The sequence below is a fragment of the Prionailurus viverrinus genome, chromosome D2 (assembly GCF_022837055.1).
Source record: "Prionailurus viverrinus isolate Anna chromosome D2, UM_Priviv_1.0, whole genome shotgun sequence".
Lineage (NCBI taxonomy): Eukaryota > Metazoa > Chordata > Mammalia > Carnivora > Felidae > Prionailurus > Prionailurus viverrinus.
Genome location: NC_062571.1, coordinates 87,302,148 through 87,326,824, shown reverse-complemented (window position 1 = coordinate 87,326,824; position 24,677 = coordinate 87,302,148). Strand labels below are relative to the sequence as shown.

The 24,677-nt window shown below is 62.0% G+C and overlaps 2 protein-coding genes across 16 annotated transcripts in view; both read right to left on the bottom strand.

Moving 5' to 3' along the window:
* Positions 1-986: 986 nt before the first annotated feature.
* Positions 987-16,849, bottom strand: DPYSL4 (dihydropyrimidinase like 4). 2 transcript variants are annotated; one of them, XM_047826511.1, is made up of 14 exons: positions 16,550-16,849; positions 13,076-13,164; positions 12,407-12,591; positions 10,236-10,400; positions 9,597-9,658; positions 9,422-9,502; positions 7,922-7,990; positions 7,446-7,566; positions 6,453-6,609; positions 6,028-6,169; positions 5,167-5,337; positions 4,695-4,874; positions 2,829-2,994; positions 987-1,997 (listed from the first exon to the last, which is right to left on the bottom strand). In XM_047826511.1, exons 1-14 carry the CDS (start codon positions 16,847-16,849, stop codon positions 1,906-1,908), a joined length of 1,980 nt encoding a protein of 659 aa, XP_047682467.1. In that variant the 3' UTR covers positions 987-1,905. The 2 variants fall into 2 exon arrangements, with proteins under 2 accessions (XP_047682467.1, XP_047682466.1); XM_047826510.1 differs by lacking the exon at positions 16,550-16,849 and adding an exon at positions 15,447-15,632 and having other exon boundaries at positions 989-1,997.
* A 1,090-nt stretch (positions 16,850-17,939) lies between these two features.
* JAKMIP3 (Janus kinase and microtubule interacting protein 3) overlaps positions 17,940-24,677 on the bottom strand; it is a 115,360-nt gene continuing 108,622 nt past the window's right edge. For all 14 annotated transcript variants that reach the window (XM_047825128.1, XM_047825124.1, XM_047825129.1 and 11 more), the window contains one exon: positions 17,940-20,428. The gene's annotated coding sequence lies outside the window, so the exon portion shown is untranslated. The remainder of the gene's footprint in view (positions 20,429-24,677) is intronic.

Genomic DNA, 24,677 nt, shown 5'->3' with positions numbered 1-24,677 from the left:
CGCTCGCCAAGGGCCAGGGGAGTTCATGTCAGAGACAACCCCGTGTGCCCAAGCAGGGGACACAGGAGTCACTACCGGGAAGCCAGGGTCCAGAGGTGGGCAGCTGCAGGACACCTGTGGGTGGTGCCAGCCCCCAGAGAAAGTTCTAGGTGGAGACCTGGTGGTGCCAGAGGCAAGAACGAGGAAGAGGTTAGGGTTCTGTAAAACCTTGTGAATCTCAGTGTGCACTTTGAGACCCCAGGGGATAGCACACCCCTTTCCTGTGCTGGCTGCGGGGATGTGGGTGTGACCTGGCTCCTCGATCACCTCTCGCCTGTGCCTGGACGTCGGCCCCGGCGGAGCCCCGGGAATGCAGCTCTGAGGCTGCACTGACCAAACAGATCTGGGGACCACCAGGTCGGGCCTTCTCCTGGGGGCAGCCCCACAGGAAGCCCAGATTCCAGGCTGGGGCTGTGCTCCCCCAGAGGGCACAGCTGGAAAAGCTCCCTGGTCACCACCAGGAATGGGCGCTGCAGGCACAGGGTGGAAAGGACTGTCCCCGACCGGTGCAGCTTGTCGTCCCCCTGACCACGAACACCCTGCTCTTAGAGCAAATACACCCTTTGGGGACATTCCACACCTGGGGCAGAGAAGCAGCACGATTTCTATGAAAGCAGTGAGGCCAGGCCGTCAGTGCCTTCTGAGTCAAAGCCCTGGTTTGCTCTGTCTTGAGGGGGCAGGGCCTGGGGGACACAGCCCTCAGGCTGGGGCTGCACCACCTTCTTGGCCCGTCTGGTCAGAATGTGGTGGAGGTCGTCCGGCCCAACTCTCTCGCTCTGCGCATCTGGCCACGGGCCACACCAGCATCTTCTGGCCGTGTCTGAGCTGCAGGCCTGGGTGCGGCCACGGTTTCCGGGCCCCTTCCCTTGAGAGGAAGAGCCAGCCCTGCCCCGTCTCCACCCAGAGGCCGAGCAGAGCCATCCTTAGGGGTGGCTGGCCGTCCGTGCAGCCAGCACGAATGTTCTCGAGTGCCCCGCACGCGAACTGCTGGTGGGGACGTGGCACGGGGTCAGAGAAGTCGGGGCTCCACACGCCAGCAGCTTCTAACCCAGACGCCTTTAATAGACCCCGTTCCCGTCCGCGCGGGGCAGAGGCGGCCGCTCGGGCTGTGGGTGGCATGCAGGTTCCTGGCTACAGCTGTCCTTGGTGCACGATGTGCTGCGCTAATCAACTACCAGACCGCACACTTGGTCATAAAAGGAGAGCATCTCAGCTAAAGGGTCCTAAAACTCCCCTGGACTCGGGCCACTACAAGAGCGGAAGTTTGGTCCTTGGCAACGTACGAACGAGGCTGCCCTTTGCGAAGTTCCTGATGGGTCCCTGAAATCACAGCAGCTCTGGGGCAGGGGGCTCAGCTCACGGGTGCTCCCCCCCCCATACCGAGGCGGACAGGGAAGGGGGGCAGGCTGCACCTTCACCCCCAGGAGCAGAGGGGAGGCCTGGGGCTCCGTGGGGCAGTGATTCATAACGGGACGGGAGCCGACGCCCCAGCCTTGCGGCCGGGCCTGCTGTTCACGCATTTGCGGGGCCCCCGTGGTTCCCGTGGTCCTGGCGGGGCAGCAGCCCTGCCTTTGTGAAGCACCCAGCTGTCCTTCGGGGCCACCTGAGCTGACTCCGCCATCACATCCAGCCTCTTCAACCTGGCAGTGAAACCCCCCAAATTCAGCCCTTTCCTTGCACAGGCTCCTCGTACAGGACCTGGGACCCCAGAAGGGTAGTTTCTTGGGGGGCGGGGGGTGGGGAAGGTGAGGCCAAGCACCTTTCAGGTAAGTCTGACAAAGGGAGAGCTATGTGAGGTGAGCAGCCCCGGCCAGCCGCCGCCCCGTGGGTGGGACAGCACTGGCTCGCAGGGTCCCACGCAGACACCTAGGACAGCGAGGTGATGTTGGAACGTCCGCCAGGGGGCGCCATGATCTTCTGAGCCGTGCGTCGCGCAATGTGGTCGTCCGCCTGAGACCCTGCGGAACGGGTGGGCATGAGGGCAGGGGCACGGACGCGCTGGCTGCACCCGCAACCGGGGCCATGGCTGCGGAGCCCCCGCGCACCCACACCGCGGACAGCCTGGCGCACGGACGAGCAGACCATGCAGACGCCCCCACACCGAGGCCGCGGGTGTGTGGGAAGTGAGGTGGGGCGGCCAGGCCTGCTGGTCCCACCTGTGGGTCTGGGCCCCACGACAAGAGAAGCCTGCCCCTAGCTTTTATGATGACCCCAGGAGGCCAGCAGGGACTCTGCCGCCAGTGAGAGGGAGGACAGGCGGGGACATCAGGGGCGGGAAGAGGTAGGACCCAGGCCCAGTGCCTCTGCAGGGATCTGTCACAGCACAGCCAGGACCCTGACCGGAGGCCCAAGGGGCAGCCTGCATCCTGGGCCCCCGGGGCCCTCCACGGTGTCCCTGCGTGTCCCCATGTGCTCACAGAGCCCTTCCTCATGTGCCTGACATGAAACTCCCAGGCTGGAGGGGCCGGACCCCACACGGCACCTGGCACAGGCATCGCATGCCCATCCTGTCACTGAGCCCTCTCCACGGCGCGAATGGTCCAAGTAGGGGTCACCACGGCCACATTGGGACAGACGCTGGAGCAGGAGGGCCTCCCCACTGGCCCCTGGAGGGTGGGGGTAGCATGTCCTGCCCCCCCATCCCCACACTCCCCATCTGCGGACGGTTGTGGGTGGTCTGCGGCCTTGCTGAACTCACCCTGCCACAGACTGGGTGCTGGTGCCCACCCCGGGGGCGCTTCCCGGCCCTCGGGACGCTCCAGCGGAGCCCCCACCCCAGCTCCACTCACCAGACAGGCTGAACCCCGACTGGTGCAGGTTGCGCACCGGTGGGACCGAGATCTTCCCTGGGCAGGACGCGCGGGCCTGGGCACTGCCCCCCGGCTTGGCGGGCACCATCACCTCGTGGACAGGCCCGTCATACAGGCCTCGGGGCACGCCGTGGATCTCTGCCAGCTGTGGGGCCGAGGGGACTGGGCGTCAGGGGGGCCGAGCCTGCTCCGCTCCACGGCCCCCCTCTGCCAGGCTCTGGAACCCCAGGGCTCCCAGACAAGGAAGGGGTTCCTCCCGCGACCACCCGCAACCTCGAACGCACCCCTCCCTCCCCGCTCCCCCCTACACAGTGTGCCCGTCCCTCCCTGCTCACACCTGTGCACACGGCCCCTCTTCCCCTGAGGCTAGAGGACACGCTCAGACAAGGGCAGCCCTGAGGACGTGGCCTCTTTAAGGAAGGGGAAGCCGGCCCCTGTGGCCACTGCCTCATCAGTAGGCTTCATTTGTGGCCCCAGCAGAGCCCCCCACCCCAGCCCTGAGGAAGCCCTGGGTCCTGTCCTCCCTGAAAACGGCCCCAAAGCCAGAGACGTTTCCCCAATAGCCACCATGATGGACAAACGGTCCGTGGACGAAGCAAAACCCTCCTGTGTGCCGTCTCCTGCTGGCGCCTCCCTGGGGTTCACGCTCAGACTCGTGACTGTTGCCAGTCCCAGGGGGTCACCACAGGGTGTGGGGGGGCAAGTGTGGGGCTTCGAGTCCGACGGCTTGGGTCTGAGTCCACACCCCACCTCCAGCACCCAGGGTGAGGGACCGGGAGCCACCTCTCCCTGCCTGGGCTGCGTGTGGGGGCAGGGTCTGCAGGAGCCCAGCAGCGGACCCCCACCCCTCTGGGCGGGAGGCGGAGGGCGATGCCTGGACTTCCGGCCTGGGCTCTGCAGCTGGGCCGGCTGGGCCGCGTTCTCCAGGCCCCACCTCGGTGAGCAGCTGTGTGGCCCTCATGCCCTGAGACAGCGGCATCTCCGGGAGTTAGAGCAGATTCCACTCTCCTTCCCCCTGGAGGAGACCACCACCCCGGCCCCCGGCCCACCCTGGAAGCCAGCCCTCCTTGCTCTGAGCTCAGACAACGTCCTTCTAGAAAGCTGGATAAAGCAAACCTGTGTGTACAGGAATTTTGTGTACACGTGTGCGTGTGTGTGTGTGTGCGCGAGCCGGCTACGCGTGCCGCGGGGCCGGTCAGACGCCCGGTGCGTCCCTCAGACGCGGGGGGCAGCTCAGCCAAGGGTTGCAGGAAGGAAGGAAAGATGTGGAAAGTACTCCCAAATCCCCGGTTCATAAAGCTGCTGTAAAGCCTCCAGGCCCCTGCTTGTTTGTGAACGCGCGTCCATGCACAGGCGGCGGGGTGGGGGGGCTCCCACGGTGCCCCCGCACGGTCTAGGGCGCTCACTCAGAGAGGCGGCCACCACTGACTTTTGTTGTGCCACTTGGGTAATAAAAGTTTGCATGGAGGGGCGCCAGAGGGGGCTCAGCCTGTTAAGCGTCCGACTCTTGGTTTAGGCTCAGGTCATGATCTCGCGGTTCATGGGTTCGAGCCCCGGGTCAGGCTCTGTGCTGACAGCTCGGAGCCTGGAGCCTGCTTCGGATTCTGTGTGTGTCTCTCTCTCTGCTCCTCCTCCCTCCCCCTCAAGATAAATAAAGATTTAAAAAAAAAACAAAAGTACATAAAGCCACTACTAAGAACCGACTCCCCAAGCAGGCACTGGTCCCACTTATTTCCGCCGGGCCGGGCTGACCAGGAGGAGAAACCTCGTGGAGGTGGACAAGGTCGGAGAAGTCCAAGCCATCCCCCCCCCCCCGCCCCCCACCCCGGCCGGCTCCGGCCTTACCCGGTTGCGTGCCTTTATCCTCTTGTAGACGAAGTCGGGAAACGTCTTCCGAGGGATGAAGCGGCCGGCCCCGGGGGTGACGAACATGTTCCCGTCCTCCATCACCACCCTGCCCTGACTCACGACCACCGTGGGGGCCCCTCGGCACTCGAGGCCTTCAAAAATGTTGTACTCCACGTTCTGGGGAGACAGGGTGGAGGGCCGGCCTCACCCCCCTGCGGGCTGACCGGCACCCTAGGGCCCCTGTTCTAGGACCTGTGAGAACCGGTCACCCCCGCTGGGCCGAACTCGGACGGAACTGGCCACAATGGGCCGTGCCAGTTTCTAAAACGCATGTCTCGGGAGGAAGGGCCTGCGGATGAGCCTGTAGAGGGTTGAGTCTCCCGCGAGGCGGGCAGGTAGGTGGTGCGGGTCCCTGGGGCTCCCCCAGCCCTGACCCTGACGCTGAACCAGGGACTCAGGCTTCTCTTACCAGGTTGTGGCTCTTGGCAGAGATGATTTTTGTGGCCCTGGGGTTCCAAATAACCAGGTCGGCGTCAGAGCCCACAGCCACACGCCCCTTCCTCGGGTAAATGTTGAAGATTTTGGCCGCGTTCGTACTGGTCACAGCGACAAACTCATTCTCATCCATCTTCCCTGAGGCCTGGGAAACAAGAGGGCCAAGGTGAGATGGGGGGGGGGGGGGTGCTTGTCCGAACAGCCCTCGGGGGTCTGGTCTCGCGGCCTTTGTGTGGACGGTGGCCCCCGTCCCCAGGCAGCAGGCAGCATCAGAACCGTGCTCCCAGGGCATCGGAGGGCCCCACTGTCGCAAACCCACGCGTCCCTGTTGGGCCCTGCACACCAGCACCGTGCTCACCCTGTGAGGCAATCAGCGGCCAGGTTTTGCTGACGTCTATCTCCCCTGGAGGACATGACCGTCCCCCGGGGTGGCCAGGCCTCGGGAAGAAGGGGGATGAGAGGGGGCTGGTGTCTGGGCCTCTGCGGGGGGAGGAGCTCAGGGCAGGAGTACAGGGGTGCAGGCAGTCTGAGGAAACGTCAGGCCTTTGGGGGAGACTGGGCATAATCCCATCACAAATAGCGACCCGGCTCTCCCAGATGCATTCTGCAGGTGACCTGGTCGCCCCACAGCGGCGGGAGTCTCCTCCAGGGGTACCAGAACTGAACGTCTGGGGAGCCCTGGATGGCAGGGCTGGGGGCGTGATGCCCTGGGGACACGACACACCCCGACCTGTGTTCCAGGCGGTGTGTTTACCGGGTAAGTGGCTTTCTGTTCTGAGGGACCGGCTGGGGGGGGGGGGGGGGGGATGGCCCAAGACCCCCAGTCCGCACGCACCACACACTTCTCCCAGACCACAGACATCCGCTCCTCGATGCCGTTGGTGCCCTCGGGGATGAGCGTGAAGTTGTCCTTGCCAACGGCCTTCTGGGCGGTGGTGAAGGTGCAGTGGGCACTGCCAGTCACCTGGAGGTCCCCGCTGAGAAAAGGGGGGGGGTCAGGGGAGCCCACCACGGCCTGATTTTCCTGAGCCGGCCAAGGCCAGCCGGCTTCGCCCCCCTGCCCGGCCAGCACAGCCCACGGGGGCCGGAGGCTGTCCCGGAGCAGCGCTGGGCACGGCCGGTGACTCAGCACGGGGACGGGAGGGCCAGGACGGATCGGCGTGGGTTCTCTGCCCGGGGGATCCCGGCCCGCGGCTCGTGCAGAAGCACAGGGCTGCTGGGGGCTGAGGTTGTGGCGGGGCGCCCGGAGGGGCTTCTTACCTGGACAGCAGGGAGGTGAGGCGGTCTGCGGTGGTGGGGTCCGGGTTGATGGGGGGGGACGTGACGAAGGCCGCGGCCTTTGCCCAGTTCTTGCTCCAGTAGTGCGAGCCGTCGGTGCCCAGGCTGGCGGTGATGGGCTCCCCAAACACGACCACCCCTGCAGGGAGGCCCGTGAGAGGCGCCCCCACAGCCTGCGTGCCCCCCGGACCCGGGCAGGGTAGGGCCCTTCGCGCTGTGCTCTTGCTATGCCCCTCGATTTCCAAACCCTGGACGGCTCGTCTCTGCCTTCCAGGACACCCGCACCTTCCCATGTGGGGGTCCCCACCATACCCTCCCCTTCACACCACCTGCCAGAGGTCGGGCCTGCCGGGGAATCAGCTGGGCCGAGGGCAGGCAACGTGGTCAACTCTGCCCGTCCCTGCCGGTCTGAGGCCTGTCCCCTAGGACCCCGTTCTTCTGTGTCCCCACCGCCTCCTCCACTGGGGGCGTTCTATGGGCAGAGGCCACCCGGGCTTGCAGTGTGTGCACCCCAGCTCCTGGAGGCACGGAGGCACCCAGCACACAGTGATGTGGGGCTCCCAGCGCAGGGCAGGGGGGCGAGGTCCCATCAGGCGTAGGGTCAGCTGTCCCTCACACACACACGCCACACACACACACACACGCACAGCTGTGTCACTTCTGTGCACACAGGACCGACAGGCCCCTTGTTTCATGGCCCCTGGTGAGCAGCTGCTACCTCAACGAGACAGGAGGCCGGGCCCCACCTGTACAGGGACGGGGCGCCTGTGTCTCCCGCAGGACTCACCCCTGGAGCCCTCCCTCACCCGAGGCCCCACTGCCGAGAGGCCAGGCAGGGTGGCCGCTGCTTCTCCATCAGGCCTGCCCTGCTCTGAGCCTCAGTTCAGCCAGCTGGGCCCCCAGTCCCGAGAACGCGACCCCCGATCCCTGAGAGATCCGCCCCCAAGCGTCTGGGGCCCAGGGCCCGGCACTCACCCCTGCGCTTGGCTTGGGCGACCATGTCGGCCGCACCCTTGCTCATCACTTTGGTGACGTACAGGGGGCAGTTGGCCTGCTTGGCAATGGTGATGGCACGGTACACGGCCTCGGCCTCCACCTGGGGACGGGAGCTCAGACTGAGCGGGCCCTGGGGCCTCCTGACCAGTGTGGGCATGGACGGCCACCATCACCCACAGATCCTGGGCCCAGAGGGGGCAGCGTGAGTGACTGAGGACCCCAGCCTGCAGTTCAGTGCCCAGGAGGGTCTAGGTTGCCCCAGGTGGTTCCCAGAGCCTGACCTCACCGCCTTCTTGGCCTTGGGTAAAGGGCCACCGGTGGTGATGGGGGACATGAGCCAGAGGAGGACCAGCGAGTCACAGCCCGGGACGCCCACGGGGTAAGGTCCACTCCCGTGAAGTGGCTGTCTGGGATGCGGTCAGGGCTGGGACGGCGCTCAGCGGGCAAACTCCTACCTCCTCGGGGCGGCTGAGCACGTGGCCCTCGGGGCCGGTGATGCCAAGCTCCAGCAACCGCTTCTGCTCCTAAAAACACGGACAGGACATCACAGTCCGGCCCGGGTACAGCCGGAGTCTCACAGAGCCTCAGTCTGGGTGTGATGTAGGCAGCCCAGGAGACCCCGCCCCCAAGATGTGCCCTGCCCCCCTGACGCTCATGTGAGCTCTCCTCCCCTACACTGAGCTCCGGGCCTCCAGGCCCCCGAATCACCAACTACAGAGAACTCAGAACGGAGGAGTAGGGTGGGTCTGGAGAGGAGTGACCCCAGCTCCCTACATTACAGATGAGGTTGGGGCTTGGAGAGGGCACCCTGCCTGCCATACTGTGTTCGCCAGCAGGGGGCATCCAGGAGTACACTGGGGGCTCCGCGGTCAGGGGTGGACAGAATGGACCTTCCCCAGCACGCCCTTGAAGATCTGTGCCTCTCGCATGAATGAAGACGTGGATCCGGGAGCCACCGTGAAGAACCAGCGAGAAACAGAATCCCGTGGACCCAATAACACGACTCCCCACACTGGTGGGGTCTCCCTGGCATGCTCTGCCCACCTGCCTGCATACTGAGCCAGACCCACGGCGTTCTCCTAACTGAAGCCCAGCCTGGCCTTGGACAAGAGAGGCCACACACGGCACCTGGCGCTCTCGTGGCGGGGTGGGTGGACGAGGACCTGGGAACCCCACGTGCCCCTCCCCAGGTGTCACCACTTTGCTTTCAACTGGGGATGAGGCAGAGCCCAACCCACCAGGAAGCTTCTCTGTGTCTGGGATGCCAGGGAGGCATGCTGCCCCGTGAGGAGCCCCCGCACCTCCCAGGCACCCGCAGCATCTGTACCTGCGGGCGCCGACCCCACAGCCCAGGCACAGGGGCAGGTGGGGGCCAGGACCTGTGCTCAGTGACCACAAGGAACAATTAAATTCTCTGTGGGGCCTCGATCCACAGGGGCAGAGGACACCAGGAAAGCCTGTCTCAGTCTCCCTGGAAGCAACATTTTGGTTCTGGGAAACTTCTGATAAGAAGTGTGATGATCAGGGGCACCTGGGGGGCTCAGTCAGTTAAGCGTCCGACTTCGGCTCAGGTCATGATCTCACGGTCCGTGGGTTCCAGCCCCACGTCGGGCTCTGTGCCGACAGCTCAGAGCCTGGAGCCTGCTTCGGATTCTGTGTCTCCCTCTCTCCCTCGGCCCCTCCCCCCTCCTCAAAAATGAATAAATGTTAAAAAAATTGAAAAAAAAAAAAAGAAGTGTGATGATCACGGAGGAATCTCTATTATGGACAAAAGCCCCCAGGCCCCCCAACTCCCTGCTTGCTTGACCTCTGATCCAGGGCAGCCTGCCTACCAGAATATGTCCACTGTTCCCTCCCTGGGGGTTTGTGTGACAAAGTGCCCACATGTGAGTGTCCAGAAGCCACCCCGGCCCCTCATCCGCCCCCGCCCATCCTGCAGGCAGCCCTCCGGGCACCTCTTCCACGATGTCCCCGTTCTCTGCGTGCACTTGGGCCAGGGCACCCAGGTCCCGGATGATGCTGAAGATCTCGTACATCTGGGAAGAGAGTGCACAAGGCGTGTGGGGCTGTGTGCACCCTGCCAGCGGCCTGAAGCACCCGCTGTCCCCTCCTCTCAGCCCCTGCCCTCACCTGGCCGTCGGTGCACTGGTACCTGTCCTTGTATGCCATGAAGACCAGGAAGGAGTTCACGCCTGGAGGACAAGCAGGGGGGGTCAGATCCCAGCCGCTGTCGGTCCGACACCTGGGAGCCTCCCCTGCTCCCTGATCTCCTCTCCCACGGGCCTGCTCGTAACTAACTTGTGTCAAATCCCCAAGAAGCTCTGATGTGGGTTTTGCTTCAGGACTTTTGATTAAAAGAAATTAAGCCTTGTTCACAGACTGGCTTTTCAGTGCAGACAGCACAGAGAACTGCAGGTTGGAAAGTATTCCCTTCCTAAAAGGATGCTAGGAAAACTTGTAGTTCTTGTCTTTCATCCAGGACAGGGACAAGGGGCCCGGGCTGCAGCTGAGGACAGTGACAGGACCTGTCCCTCAGACACAGAGGCAGGTGACCTCCTGCTCTGGATCCTCTGCAAGTAGAACAGACCTTCCAATTTGTCCTTCTTCCCCCCAGCTCCCAACCCCCCCACCCTGGGGTCCAAGAGACGCAGAGTCCAGCCTGGCCAGGGGCTGGGGGTAGGGGCCCCTTCCAGCCAATACCAGGGAAGCGTGGACCCCCATGCCTACCGCCCTCCAGCCACCCCAGCCGGCCTCTGGACATGCCCTTACCTTTGTCCTTGACCAGGGCCTCCAGCTCCTCCCTGATGCTCTCATGCCAGCGGGGGACATCCACGTGGAGGGAGTAGTCACAGCAGGCCCCACTGTCCGCGCGCTCCCGCCACTGCTCATAGGCTGCCAGCAGGCTCACACCCGTGTCGGGAAACACGTGGTCCACTGTGGGGGGGGCAGTGCGGTCAGCTGAGCCCCCACTCTGGTCACCGGGAACCACCTTGGCCTCCAAGGGAGACTGGTTTCATGTTCCCGAGAGATCAGGAAGTGCCTTTGAAAAAGCCGTGGAGAGGCCACGGGTCGCTTCCATGAGGCTGGTGCTGCTATGAACCTGCTCATTAGTTCTGTCAAAAGAGGCACCTTCTGCCTCATATCCCTTGGCCTTCTCTGAGCAGAGAGAAAGCCCAGACTCAAGCCACCCACGCCCTGATGGACACGTTCACCCCAAGGAGCGCCGGTGGCAGTCCAGAGCCTTAACCTCCAACACAGGTGTCTACGTGAGTGAGCGCACCTGGAGGGCCAGTGGAGGGCAGAGAAGCAGGTGGTGGTGCTGTCCGTGGTGCTGAACCTGGCCAGCCAGCCCGGAACAGCAGCACGGGGCTGGCTCCCCTTACTTGCACCTCACTGACTACACACACCACCACCCCACCCCTGGGGAAACCAGGAGAGCACTTGGCCACTACACCATCACTTCCCCCACCCAACCTCAGGTCCAAGGTCCAAACACTGCTCACGGTCTCCCCTGGGTGCCGGGAAAGAGCTCAGAGTAGGGGTGGCCAACGAGAAAGGCACACCCACCCAAGGGTTACTGGCAAACGCTGTGCCTTCCCCCAGCAGACTGTGGGTCCCCCCCCCCATGTGGGTCTCCCATGCTCCCCACAGGTCAGATCTCACACCCAGGACCCTGGGGGAGAGGGTGCTACCCTGCCCTGTGGTCCCTGCATGGCTCCAGCCTGGGGAAGATGGTTAGCTAGAGGCTAGCTTCAAGCCACAGCATCTCTCTGTCCTCACAGTGACACCTCACGGCTTGTCTGATGCCTGGGCACTGGCACGAGCAGGTAACAATCACGAAGTGTCCTGGCTGGCCGGGGCCACCAGTGATGAGCATGAGCAGTGATCTAAAATGGCCAGTCTCCTCAAACTAAAAAACAAGACCATTGTTGGCTTGTTGGTGTTTGCTTCATGGTTGAGTAAACCAAACGAAGCCGTGGTTTGGGCAATAGCTAAACATAACTTGTGAAGTAGCCCAGAGTCCTCAGGGCAGCCTTCCTGGTGGCAGCACTGACAGCATGCACCGTGTGCCAGGCACAACAGAGCAACTTGTGCACTGACTCCCTTAGTCCCCACAGCCGTCTAAGGAGGCTCTTCCCCTCCCGCCCGCCTCACAGGTTAGCAAAGCGTGGCTTCTAGAAGTTAGGTGAGTTACTGAAGTCAAACAGCTGGAACGTGAAGCCAGGGTTCAACCAGGCATGTTAGACCAGGTCTTAACCACAGCAGGGTGCCTGCACTCAGCACCGCCCAGCTGGTGGCATTCAAGGCCATGAGAGGAGGGCTGGGGTCTCGTCCTGGCTCTGAGCTTAGCACAGTCAGGTTCACCTCGGGCAGGTGAATCCGCCTTGCAAGCTGTTAGGTAGCCGGGGCTTGTCTGCCGAGCTCCCAGGGTTTACACGCTGCAGGTGGTACAGAGGCAGCACTGAAGAAAGGGCAACTCTGGTGGCTGTTGATCAGATAACAGTAAGTATTCCTGTCGTGTTTTTTCTGAAAACGTAGCCTCCTTCTCGACATGGGCAGGAGGAACTTTGTGCAAACCGAGTTTCAGAGGCTCAGGAGCAAACGTGTCTGCTTCAGACATGACCCCTCCCCTCGTGCAAGGCATTTTGGTTTGGAAAACCTAGTCCTTGGCCGGCTGCCAGCTTCCCAGGAAATAAGAAATTCCTGGGCACATATCCATTTGCTCCCATGGAAATCCCAGGAGCACGCCGGAGCTGGCCAAGGCAAGATGACTCACAACGTGAACGGGGAGAACAAAAGCATACGCGAGGCTTTCTTAGACTGAAAGGTAATAAAGGGAAATAGACCAAAAAATCGCTCTATTGTAAGGCTCTTCCTGCAACACAGAAGCCTGGCCGGCGGAGCCTGGGACGGATGCTTTGCACGCGGGAGACACTCACGTATCATGGTGGTCCCTCCCGCTAGGGCGGCCTTGGTCCCCTGGCAGAAGTCATCCGCTGGCGTCATGCCCAGGACGGGCATCTGCAGCCTCGTGTGGACATCCACTCCGCCTGGCAGGACCATCAGGCCATGGGCATCGATGGTTTTGATGCCTCCAGGGACAATGAGGTTTTCTCCAATTTGTCTGGAAGCAACAAAGATTACTTAGCTGGTCTGGCCTCCGGAGACCGTCAGAGAGCATGATATACCAGCCGTGGGCTTGAGACAGTCAACACAGAAGACCCACCCTGGGCACTGCCCTGCGGTGCCCACCTGGGTTCCACGTGTTGCTCTAGGGACTAGAGCCGCTGGCAGGAGCAGAGACGCTGACAGGTGTGGTCAGTATTTATTAAGCACCTACCGAGAGCCCTGAATCATCCTACAGCTGTGATAACACACATCCATGTGTGAGCCACTGTCCTGCTTCCCAAGACCTTGCCACTAACTGACAAGATTCTGTTGTCACTAAAGGCCTGGGCTGGGGCTCTTTCCAGGGAACGGGATTTTGGAAAAGAAAAGAAAACAAAACGAAACATTTAGGTGGAGTTCACCCAAAGGTAAACTTGTGGACAATGTGCAATCAATGTGCACACGTGTGATCTGTGAAGATATCTGAGGCAGAAACTTACTTTATCAAACCGTCTTCCACATACAAATCCGCGTGAAAGGACTGGTCATCATTCACGATCTTCCCGCCTTTGATCAAAAGGCGGTCGCTCTATTGGAAGCAAACAAGAGACAGGTTTTCTCCAAACTGAGCTATTCAACATCCTCCCCAAAACTTCTTCCTCTGGAATTAGGATTGGAACACTCGGATGCAATGTGTACACATAGAAATGAGCGAGGAAGCCAGCACTGTCTCCCACCCCCACGAATGGGGCAGAGAGGTCTGGAGGCCACTGTCGCTCACGGGCGGTGTTCAGTGATGGAAATGGGGGTGTTGCCTGGTGCTCTCTTAGGCCGTCTGGGGGTGCTGAGGGGCCGAGGAGGGATAGAGTCCAGAGAGGCTGGGACTCGGGAGGCAGGAGCTGCTGATGGAGAGGCCATGGGGGTGAAGGGCCAGGAAGACATCAGGGTGACCACAGGCCGTGGTGCTGCCTGGAGGTACCCCACGTGGGTGGACAAAGTGCCAGGAGGCGAGGCCAGCTGGTGGGTCACCTGCACAGCGTGGAGCTGTGGCACCGGGTGGGGCTGGCCCAGTGCTCAGCAGCCATAAACCCACTTCTAGGAACCCCGCCAAGTGGTGGGGAAGGTGCAAAGCGGGGCAGAAAGTAGGGTGTCACGCACGGAACTTGGCGCGGACTCGGGAGAATGATGGGGAGAAACGTGGAAAAGGAGCAGAGACACAGAAGGCTGAGGACGAGCACCCCGCTCAGCAGCCCTTTCCTCCTGTTCCCCTGTTTGAGCCTCAACACCCCTCTGACCTGGCCCGGCAGGAACGACAAGTGTGCCTCACAGGGAGGCGTGGCTCTCCACGCACCAACAGCCGAGGCCACAGGAGCCAGGCTGTGCAGTGCAGTTAGCAGGAACCCCAAGAGCCCGCTGAGGTGCACATGACCCGTCACGGGTGGGCCTTCCTCACTACGTGATCCTCCTCTCGTCCTCATTTCCATTTGGACTGCCTTCTCAGGATTGTATTGATTCGTAAAACCACCCCCCACTGTCTACAAAACAGCTGACGAGCCAGGCCACGGGCCAAGTGCAGCCCCCAGTGGACCGACCATCCTCAAGTAAGCCCAAGGAAACCCTGACCAGGAAGACGAAGGCTTTGGCAGAAGAGAGCTGTGGTCTGCATGCCCCCCCCCACCAGGTAGGAATACCTTACTTGTGGTCTGTGTGTCCCCCCACCCCCACCCCAGGCAGGAGGACACTTGCTGTCTGTGTGCCCTGCCCCGCCCCGCCCAGGTAGGAAGACCTTACTTGTTGTGGTCTTTTACATCCCTCCCCTTTCCAGGCACCTGAACTCACACTTTGGGAACCTTCCTGGGTTTGGAACCGAGAGGGAAATGCAGCTGGGATGAGGTGCTCACCAGGATGAGGCTGGAAGTTCCCCTAAACAAGCCATCTTGTGTCTGACTCCCCCCCCCCCAAAACCCCAACCCCGTGCAAGCCACTGGCAGACTTCCCGAATCGGGCTGGACCCCGAGCCAGTCACGAGGCAAGACCCCCTCCAGTCCGGGAAGGACAGGGGCTCCTTCCTCCCGGAGTATCTCTCAGGACGGGAATCCGCAAGTCCACCGCCCTCCTGCCGAGGTCAACTCCAGAGTCGGGTCTCAGCCTCGCGGGCGCCCCCTGCCACGGTCCAGCTGGCGCCGGGGCGCCTCCCTCCCCCTCCCTCCGCCGGCTCCCGGCCGGCCGCCTGGAGGGGGCGGCTTTGTTTGCTGGCAGCGCGGGGTGAACCGTCTGACCTCCCGCACCCTCGCTTGTGGTTGTTGGGGGGTCTCCCCTGCCGAGGGCCGGGGCTGCCGGGGTGCCCGCTCAGCGGCTACGAGGGAGCGCTCGCCTCCCCTGGGGTCTCCGAACCCCGGCTCCGTGGAGGGGCTCGGGCCTCCAGGGGCTCCAGGCTGAGCCGCGGGGGCTGAGGCGCTTTGTCTCGGACAAAGAGCTCCCCGCGCGGCGGAGGCGCGGTCCGGAGCCAGGCCGGCCGCGCCGCGCGGGGAACGCACCCGAGGCCCGGCCGGCGGTGCCAACAAAAGGCCGCGCGTCCCGGGAGGACGCCGAGACCGGATCTCCCCGCCTCGGCGCGCGGCCGCCGCGGGGAAGGAGGCCCCTCCCCGCTTTGGGGAGCAGGCCTCTCCCGGCCCCGCGCCCTCCCTGGCGCACAGGAGGGCCGGGACCTGTGCGTCCGGCGCGGCGCTCGCTGGAAGGACCAGCGCCGGGAGGGGGGCACCGGCGCGGGCTAGACGCGGAGCGCAGCAAGCTGGGCGCGGAGCCGGGACGGTCCGGCCCCGGCGGTGGGCAGGGGGCGTGGGGTGAAGGGGGCGCCGGAGCGGGGCTCACCGTGATCCGAGGGATGTTCTTCTTGCCCTGGAAGGACATCCTGCTCCTCCCGCCCGCGCGGCCCCCACGCTCGGCCGGCGTGGCCTAGCTCAAGCGGAGCGGCCCTGGGGGTCCCGGGCGGGGGCGCGCAGAGCCCGGGCCTGCACGCGGGGGCGCCGGGCTTCCGAGTGCGAGCACGCCGGGCCGCGCGGCTCCGGTGCCGAGCCCCGCCCCCGGGCCCGCCCCGCCCCCGGCCCGCAGCTGCTCCTTTGCATTCAAGCCCCGCCCCAGCCGTGCTCAGTACCCAGCCGCTAGCCACCCCGGCGGAGGCCACAGTACCCCAGCCGTGCTCGGTAACCCCTCCGCCCCGGGCCCCGGCGAAGGCCACAGGCGGGACCCCTGCGCCCCCGGCGCCGCGCGGACCCGCGGATGCATGCTGCCTGGGGAGGGGGAGAGGGCTGCGACAAGTCCTGGCCGCTGCGTGTGCGGAGTTTGGCCCCCGGAAAGAGGGTGAAGTCAGGCTAAGTCCTGCAGGCCCCGCCCCCGCCCCTGCCCTGCCAGGGCCTGCCGCCTGCTCCCTGGTGACCCGACGCACCCAAGGCCACTGGGATTGATCCTAATCTCAAGTCCAGGCCCGGGCGCTGCGGGAGCCGGACTCCCTCCGGGAAGGCGCCTCTGGCCAAAGCCTGGCTCCTTCGCATCCTATGGCCCAGGCCCGGATCGGGACGCAGGGCGGTGTACTGGCTCCGGGACCCCGCGGTGGACACACCTCCCGCAAGGCTGCTCCACGGGCCGGCCGCGTGAAGCTTGGGGACAGGAGGAAGGGGACAAGGGCACAAGTTAAGGACCCACAGAGATAGGAAGGCAGAGCGAGACTGAGACATGCAGAGAAAGAGAGATACCCAGAGCCCCTGACAGACCGGAGAAAGAAGCAGAACCAAGGCAGAAGAGGCCCGACGCGCGCGGGTTCAGGACAGCGAGTTTCCCGGGGACAGACTCGGCCAGTCAGGGAGAGGGAGGCCCCTCCCTGAGCCCTCACGTCCCCTCGGAGAGGCTGGGGGTTTGGGAAGAGAACCAGCCCCTGGTCCACGCCCCGGCGGCCTGCCCTCCCTGCGGCTTCTCACTGCCTGCTTTTGGGTCAAGCGGGGCGGCCCTCCCAGACTGGCCGCGGCCTCCGGGTCATCTCGGCGGGGCTCGCCGGGTCCCTCTGGGTCGCCAGGTGGCCCGCTGTACGGCTCTCCAGCCCGAGGGCTCCGACGGCCACCGCCCGACGCGTCCAGCTGCAGCGTCTTGTTCTCAAAGGCGTCCTCCACGCAGCGGAAAACGCCGCCGAGCCTGGGCCGGGCCCGCGGGCTGCCTGAGCCCAGCGTCCCCGGGCCCGCGGGCAGCGGCTCCGCGGGCTCCTGCGGCCGGCGTGCGGCCATGGAGGGAGCGGGCGAGGGGTCGCGGGTCCCGGAGCCTCCTGCGGCGGATGTGCGCGCGGCGCGTGACCCGGCCGAGCGGCCCAGCTCCCCCGCCCCCAAACCGACCCCAAACCGACCCCAAACCGACCCCGAGCCCGCGCGCGGGGCTGGCGCTGTCCGCGCAGAGAGTGCTGAACGCGCCGAGCCGGCCCCAGGGCTCGCGTTCCGTCTGGGCGAAGCCAGAGTTCCCACCTCCCGCCCACCCAGCGGGGCACGCGCTGAAGAGACCCCTGCCTGTCGACACTCCAGCCAGATTTCCGAGCCCCGTGGTAGATCCTACGCCCAGCCGGAGGCTCTGACTCCGAAACGTCTGGCAAGTGGGGACGGTCGGAGGGGAAGGCAGGGAGGGGCGATGCGCCCCTGGAGAGCTGCTCCTGACCGCCCTTAAGCCCCAGTTCAAAGCTTTGGGGTAAGACAAGGCGGAGGGACTCAGCCCGCCCAGGGTCACAGGACGATGCTGTCACTCTGCCAAGCCCTGCTGAGAGTGACTTTTCAGGAAAAGACATCCAGCCTTTGTGTTCTAACGCAGCCGGCATTTCAACATGTACGTTTGGACATGAGAGTCACCTCGAGGACACTCGTGCTGGTGTGGCAGGAGCATTTCCACAGAGCCAGATCAGCACCTGTCCCACCCCTGCCACATCTCTGGCTTCCACACCACCACCCCACCCCCAGGGTGATTAATAAAACCAGCCTCTACTCACCTGTGTGAAGCCATCTGCAAGTGAAACCTGTTGCCAAGGCTCATTCATTCGCAGAAATTCTCTTACTTTCCTAAGCTTTTTACATTTTCTCTTCTGGTTCTCACTTGATAAGCAGCTACATGAAGAAGCCTCCCTGGTGGCCGACCTCAGCCCGGTGCTGCCCGGTACCTCTGATTTCAGAGCCTGTCTTCCAGGTGATTCTCCGCGAGGTAGGGTAAGGCTGCAGGTAAGACGCCTGGCTCCTCCGTGCGCAGGAGGGCCAGGCTCCCTTCCCGGCGTGGAACGTGGCACTGCCTTCAGAGAACGGACACGGGACACAGAAGCGGCTAGCACTGCCAATAGGCCCAAACTTTAATGCCGTGGGAAGAGGGTAACTTTGATATTCTAAGATTTAAAACATTTTTTATTAAAACTGTACAATAATTTACAAATGAGTAAAAATTCTCTGGTATACATCATAGGAATCACGATACAAAAATAAGTGTAAAATTTTGTACTTGACCACCATAGGCACCTATTTTAGGCCTGTGAATACTGTTTAGCACTGAACAGAAGAATATCGTGTTTAGAATGTGGTTAGTAAGAGAACACATACTGGCTGGCATAATGCCATGATAAAACAAGTCCGAACTCATTTTTGCATAAATGTACAGTAAAGCTGTTTAAAATACAGTAAACAAATATATGATTTGATGCATATATTTACAACTTGATTTTCCTGAGCCTAAATATAAATCCATTTCTGTGTTAAAACACACAATCCACCTTAAGGTTTCAGTGATGGGGTGATGGTAAATGTAGACGGACGTCACAGTGCCTCCAAACCCACTCCCACACACCCTCCTTCCTGACAACCAGGGTGGTATGCACAGCCGTGTAAGGCACGCGGGGTGTCCTGTAGGCTACAGGTTCTGCAGGGGCAGAGCACTTTAAGGAAGAGCACAGTCCTTCAGCAGCGGGACTCTAGACCGTGGAAATGAGGTGCACACACACGTCCGTGTCAGCCAGGGGGCTGCGATTCACGTGGATTTCCAGTTTAGACCAACGAAAACATCTGTGCGGTTCTGGGTGTTGTGTACACAGCGGGATTGCGTTGATGCTGTTATACTGTCAGCACGTCCACGCCTGGTTGCACAGTAAACATTTCTGGCGACTTCTGACCCCTCCTCTTGTTCCACCAGAGAGTGGCATTCACCCACCCTTCTCCTGTTTGAGGAGGTTTGCGACAACAGGGCACAGATACTTCCAGCAAATTCAATCCAGCCCACTGGTTTAGCATAAAAGGTATCCTCTAGGATTTAGAAAGAGCACATTATTTTAAAACGCTTGAATTCTTCAGATGCTCACTGGACTAGCGGGAAGCAGGGACAAGTGCTCGTAACCACTTTTGCCTTCCCCCACCCCCCGCCTGTTTTCTGTTGTTGGCAAAAGCCCAGTCCTGAAATGCTGGATTTCGTAATCAGGTGAAAAGAAGGTGCCCAGGATACACAAATAAAAACAATGACGTCTAAAGAGAAGAACTAACATTGGGACTCAATGGGGACTTTCAGGAACACGGCAAGGATACAAATGTGGTTCGGTACACGGGATATTATTAAAAACATTCACGGGGCCATTTTCGCTCCATCCTTTTACATGTAAACAACTTCGTAGGCATTGGTACGCATCTACATGCTTCTCTGTCCTGCCTAGTTTGCCCTTTTTGAAACTACAAAGCCGTGGTTAAGAACGTCTGGCACATGTGCGGAGGGAATATGAAGTGCTCCAGACAAATGCAAAATCGGGATGATCCAAATAAACACGGGCGAAGTTGGGTCTCAACTGCACGTGGCTAGATCCTGAACGGCCATCCCGCACAGCTGCCGTCCCTGGGCAGGACCCGCTGGGGCGGGCGGGGCCGCACCAGAGGCGGCAGCGCCCCCAGGGCTTGCCGCCACAGAGTTTCTGGACGCCTGCGTCACACCCTCCACCCAGCCCCAATCTGGGAGTTCATCCGTAGCTCCACAGGGGCGTTTATTAGCTCAAGACTACCGTTTGCCATTCGGTTCTGGGCACATCAAATGTATCCAGGGGATGCGGCCATTAGAACGAGGCAACACTAGTCATGGAGAATGACACAAGCTTTCAGACTTGGTCCTCAAACCCCAACATCAGGCTCAGCCAGAGAAGCTGCGGATTCACCCTGGATCCCGTCCAAGTGAACAAGTAACCGTGAGCTAATGACAACAGAAAGGACGGGTGTCCCGGGACAAGTCTGACTAACAGTACGCTGCCCAGCAGAAACCCTGCACCCACTAGACAAGAGCGTCTCTGTCTGATCCCGTAAGCCTCCTCCCGATTTCTCCCAGGGAATCAAGCCCTGCCTGGTGCCAGTCATCTGCTCCAGACTTGGATACGTCTTCCGACGCAAATACGAGATGAACCTGACACTTGCAGACAACACAGTCACCCCTCCCTTCCGCTCCTCGGAAACACAGTCTGCTTTTCTTTTACGCGGTGTTTGCCGCACTCTCACCCGGCTGCAGGTGTCACTACGCGGCACGTAAACTTCCAGGTGCCTCAAAAGAGCCCAAATCTTGTCTCCTGGTTGAGCATGCACGTGCGCACACACAGAGGCTCACGCACATGCACGCGCGCGCGCGCACACACACACCTTGCGAATTCAGCCCTGGGAGCGACAACCTCAGGCCAGCAAGGGTGTGGGGTCGATGGAAGAGCCTCTTCCGCCCATGAGTCGGGCTGGCTCCGAGTGCTGGAAGACGTTCCTGGGCTGCGGCCAGAGCGCTAGGCAGGAACGGAAGCTTCAAAGGAGCTTCATCGACGTGCTGTTTCCTCCCTGGAAAAGAGGGAAAACAACAGCTTTATTCTAGCGTGAGCCATCTGAGGCACTCTGAGGTTACACTGGCGGTAGGAAGGGGCGGAGAGATGCCCGGGGCACGGGCTCCGCACGGCGCAGTCGGGACTCCAGCGGCTGGTGCGGGAGCCGCAGAGACGCGTCCCGGTGCCCCACAAAGCCGTGTGCAGACGTGGCCTCGGACCTGCCTCGAAACGCCGCGGGCAGATGCCCACGCTTCCGCCCAATTTCCATTTCTTCTCGTTACTTAGAAAGCGGGCCTCTGTTAGGTTCCACTTCTTCACTACCTTTTACGTTTTTATGTTTGGAACAGGTCTCCTCTCTGCACAAGGAGAGTGGGCCCCACATCAGCCGCGGGGCGGGGGCAGCACCGGCATCAATGGGGTGAGAGGCGGTGAGGGGCGCGGACACCCGCGGGGCGGGGGGACCCTGGGCCCACACGTTCCTAGGCTAGGAGAGGCTGCAGAGGGTTCTGTGCGTTTGGGGTTTTTCACCTTCTAGTAGGAAGACCCCTCCCCCCAACGCACAAGGCAAAGGAAACCGGGGGGAATCACACACACCTCCTGCCCACGTGGCACACATTATGCGCGAATCTCAGGGCCGTGGAAATGAAGCACTGTTCTTTGTGACGTTAACCGGATCCATTTCTAAGTAGGTTCCCCTCGAATCATCTGTTTCTAGGATGTGAGATGGGAAAGGGCCGGCCTGGCCTTTTCACCGTGCAGACTGAAGTCTGAAGTTCTGAGCTTAGAGGGGCTCCCTCAGGTCACACCCCAGGCTGACCGGGGCCAGGGGCCCTGACCACCTGCCCGCCAGCGTCCACCCCCCAACCACAGCACTGCTTCCCTTGAGCTATGCCGGTAACTGCCTGTGGCATGCATCTCACACCTGCAAACACAGAAGACACCTTGTTGAGAATGACGTGCAGAGTCCTAAAAAGTCAGTCCCCAAAGTGGAGGAACAGGACGATGGCATCTGGTTGCCTGTGGTCGCGGGACCCTCTTCCCGGAGCCAGTCCTGCCTGACTTTGCTAACACACTCTGTTCGCTGCCACTGTGTCCAGAAGGGGGGGGTGCTTTCTGTCCTCGTCCGTGACTGCAACACTCCGCCCCCACACTCAGGGGCACACGCACGTGCGTGGGCACACACACGCACACGCAGAGGCATGGTTCTGCTTCAGGATTCCAGGCTTCCCAAGCGCCTTCTGCCCCCCAGTCCCATCTCCTCTGGGGGACAAGGTGTTCCTGATCCCTCCCTGTTCTGACCACGGGCCGGACTTCCGGACTGTCCTCACAGCCAGCCCATGAGCTCATCCAGGTTGAAGCCACAAAAGACACAAGGCAGGTGAGGGTGAGATCACCCACTGGGTGTGACCTTGGTCTCACGGCCCCATGGGCTCTTCGCCCCCCCAAACCCCTGGCCCGGTGCTGGTGCAGAGCCTCCAGTGCGTCTGCAGCAGGAGCCAAGACTGCTGTGGGTAGGAGGGCCCGCTTGCGAGGTCAGCCCTTGACCGGCATCTGGGAGCCTGCTTTTGAGACTCTCCCTGAGCCATAACGTTGTGCTGGTGGAGTGGCCTTGACCGTTTGCACAAATGATGTGATTTATGGCAAACACCTGTTTCCTTCTGAGGGCCTGACACTTCGGCGCAGGGGCGGGCTCCCCAAACGAGCAGCCTCAACAGAACACCTGAACTCTGAGCGTCAAAGGGACTTCTCTGGGGAGACGGACAGTGCACACGGATGGCCACGTCTTCACCACTGGGGAAGGGGGTGCTCTGTGTGGTCCCCACAGGAGGCAGAGAGCCCACAAAATCTGCTTATGGATCCCTCCAGATCCAGCCACGTTTCCTGACTATGTTGCCGAAATGAACCTTAGCCAGGGCACCACTGTGTGCTGGGCCCCGAGAACTCTAGTAACTCACTGAGAACAGGGGCATCCTTGGAGACCCCCAGAACACACTGCTTCCCACTTCCGGGGACCGAGGTCCACTGTGAGGCCGTAAGACGAATCAGACACCGTGCCCAGCCTCCACGAGACATCTGCTCACTTACTTGGTGGTTCATGCGGCAGCCATTCGTTTGTGTGCGTCTTGGGGCCAGGCCCTGCCTGAGTATATGTTGGGGCCACACTGGGGACTGTGCAGTGAGCAAGTCAGGGACACTTCTGCCGTGGGCGGCTCCCCACCGATCACAAGAGCCCAGTACGCTGATGGTAACGTGGGTTAGCACGGTGAGACAGGAGAGACGTGGGACACCGGAGGGGCTCGTGGCACACGGTGGGGCGGGTGAGACCCCAACCAGCTCAGAGCCCAGGGGGCAGAGGCTGCGGGGCACACGACTGCCCTGTGATGAGGTGATGTCCTGACAAGGGTGGGCACCAAGCATCACAGCCCGCCCTTCCTTCCGAAGGGAGAGGCTATGACACAATTTTCATACTGGGCTGCACTGAAGCCCAGGGAGAAGATACAGGAGCAAGCTGACCGGCAGAGTCACAAATAGCCTTCACTTCCTAAGTACCAAAATGAACAGAAGAGGGCGAGGACAAGAGGGTGACAGGCTGGACCATCACCCCGCCGGGGGCGGCAGGGCATTTCCACGTGGGCACCGGCCCAACGGGCGCGAGGCGTCAGCCTCGCTAACGGCTGCAGAAGCGGGACCCCCACGGGTGACGCCCACTGGGAACACATGCAAATGGGATCAGGAAACAGCATCTGATTAATGTCAAAACAGAGCGCGAGGAACAGGCTCCTGCCATCTGTGTTTGCCGGGAATTCTCACCGGGATCTCGACTGTTGCGAAACAGAAAGCTCTTGGCAAAGGAGACGGCGGCTTCCTGGGGCCGGAGAAGCCCACTGCGCTCGGAGCCAACGGCAGATGGTGGGCGCCGAGGGAAAGCCCCAGGCCCGCGCCTCACTGGGGTTTCCAGAAACGCACACGAGACAAGGAAACTCGGCCCCACACAGGGTGGGTGCCCTCCGCCGGGAGAACCCCCTGCGGCCCAATCCTCCCTCTCTGCCCCCAAACCCAAACCCGCCCCTACTTCCTGTGCCGCAGACCCAGATGACCCGCGCGCGCGCGCGCGCGCACGCACGCACACGTGCGCGCGCACACACACAGCATCCGCTTATAGGCTAAAAACAGAGCCTTTCCACGTAAGCTCTGTTTGTCTGGAAAAGTGTAGCCAAACGTTGTCAAACCAGAAAGAAAGAAATCGGCCAAACTGTTTGGGGCTAAGGTCTTTTTTCCCCAAAGCTCTGGTTTGGGGGAAACATCAAGAAACATCTGGCCTCACCCAGACCCAGCTAAGCTTCCGGGCTCCCGGGTCCTGCAGGGCCTTCCCACTCGCCCTGCGGATGGTGCCCTGCCCGCCCTCCCCGGCCCCCCGGCGCAGCCCCGCGGGGCCCACACGGGGGCTGGGCCGATCCTCCCCTCCGGAGTCATCCACACCCACACCGCGCCCTGCTCCGGGCCCTCCTCCGGCCCTCACTCCGGGGCTGCTTAGTAAACATGTAAGAAAGGCAGCGGCCGCTTCACACAGCAGGCCACAGGTGAGGACGTGCCCCAGGACCCTTGAATGCTATGGTGAATTTCACGCGTGACCTTGATGGGCCTCGGGGGGCCCAGACGTTTGCCAACATTATCCTGGGTGGGTCTGTGTGGGTGCTCCCGGGTGAGGTTAGCATTTGAAGCGACAGGCAGAGGAAAGCAGACCGGCGGCCCCAATGCAGGTGGGTCTCATCCAATCAGTCGAAGGCCTGAATAGAACAACAAGGCTGAAGAAGAGGGAAACCTCTCGCCCGACTGTGAGCTAGGAGGTCGGCCTTTTCCCGGCCACAGTCCTGCACAGGAATCTGTACCGTCGGCTCTCCCGGTTCTCGGACCTTCGGCCTCGGGCTGCAGACACACAGGCGGCCCTTCTGGGTCTGTGGACTTCTCAGCCTCCAATTCCTTTCAAGAATCTCCTCTCTATGACAGGCGGGATAGAAACACGTACGTTCTACCGGCTCTGTCTCTCCGGGGAACCGGCCAGAACGACGCATGTCCGGACTAACCTTCCATAGCTCAGGGAGGCCGAGGTGGACACCGGTCACCTCACCTGCTGTGGCCGCATGACTCAGGGCAGCAGCAGGGCCCGGACCCAGCCTGCTGGCCCCGGCGCAGTCGCCAAGTTTCCTGACGGCAGCCACAGCTCCCCCAGAACCCCACACAGACGGACGTGGCTGGTGCGGCTG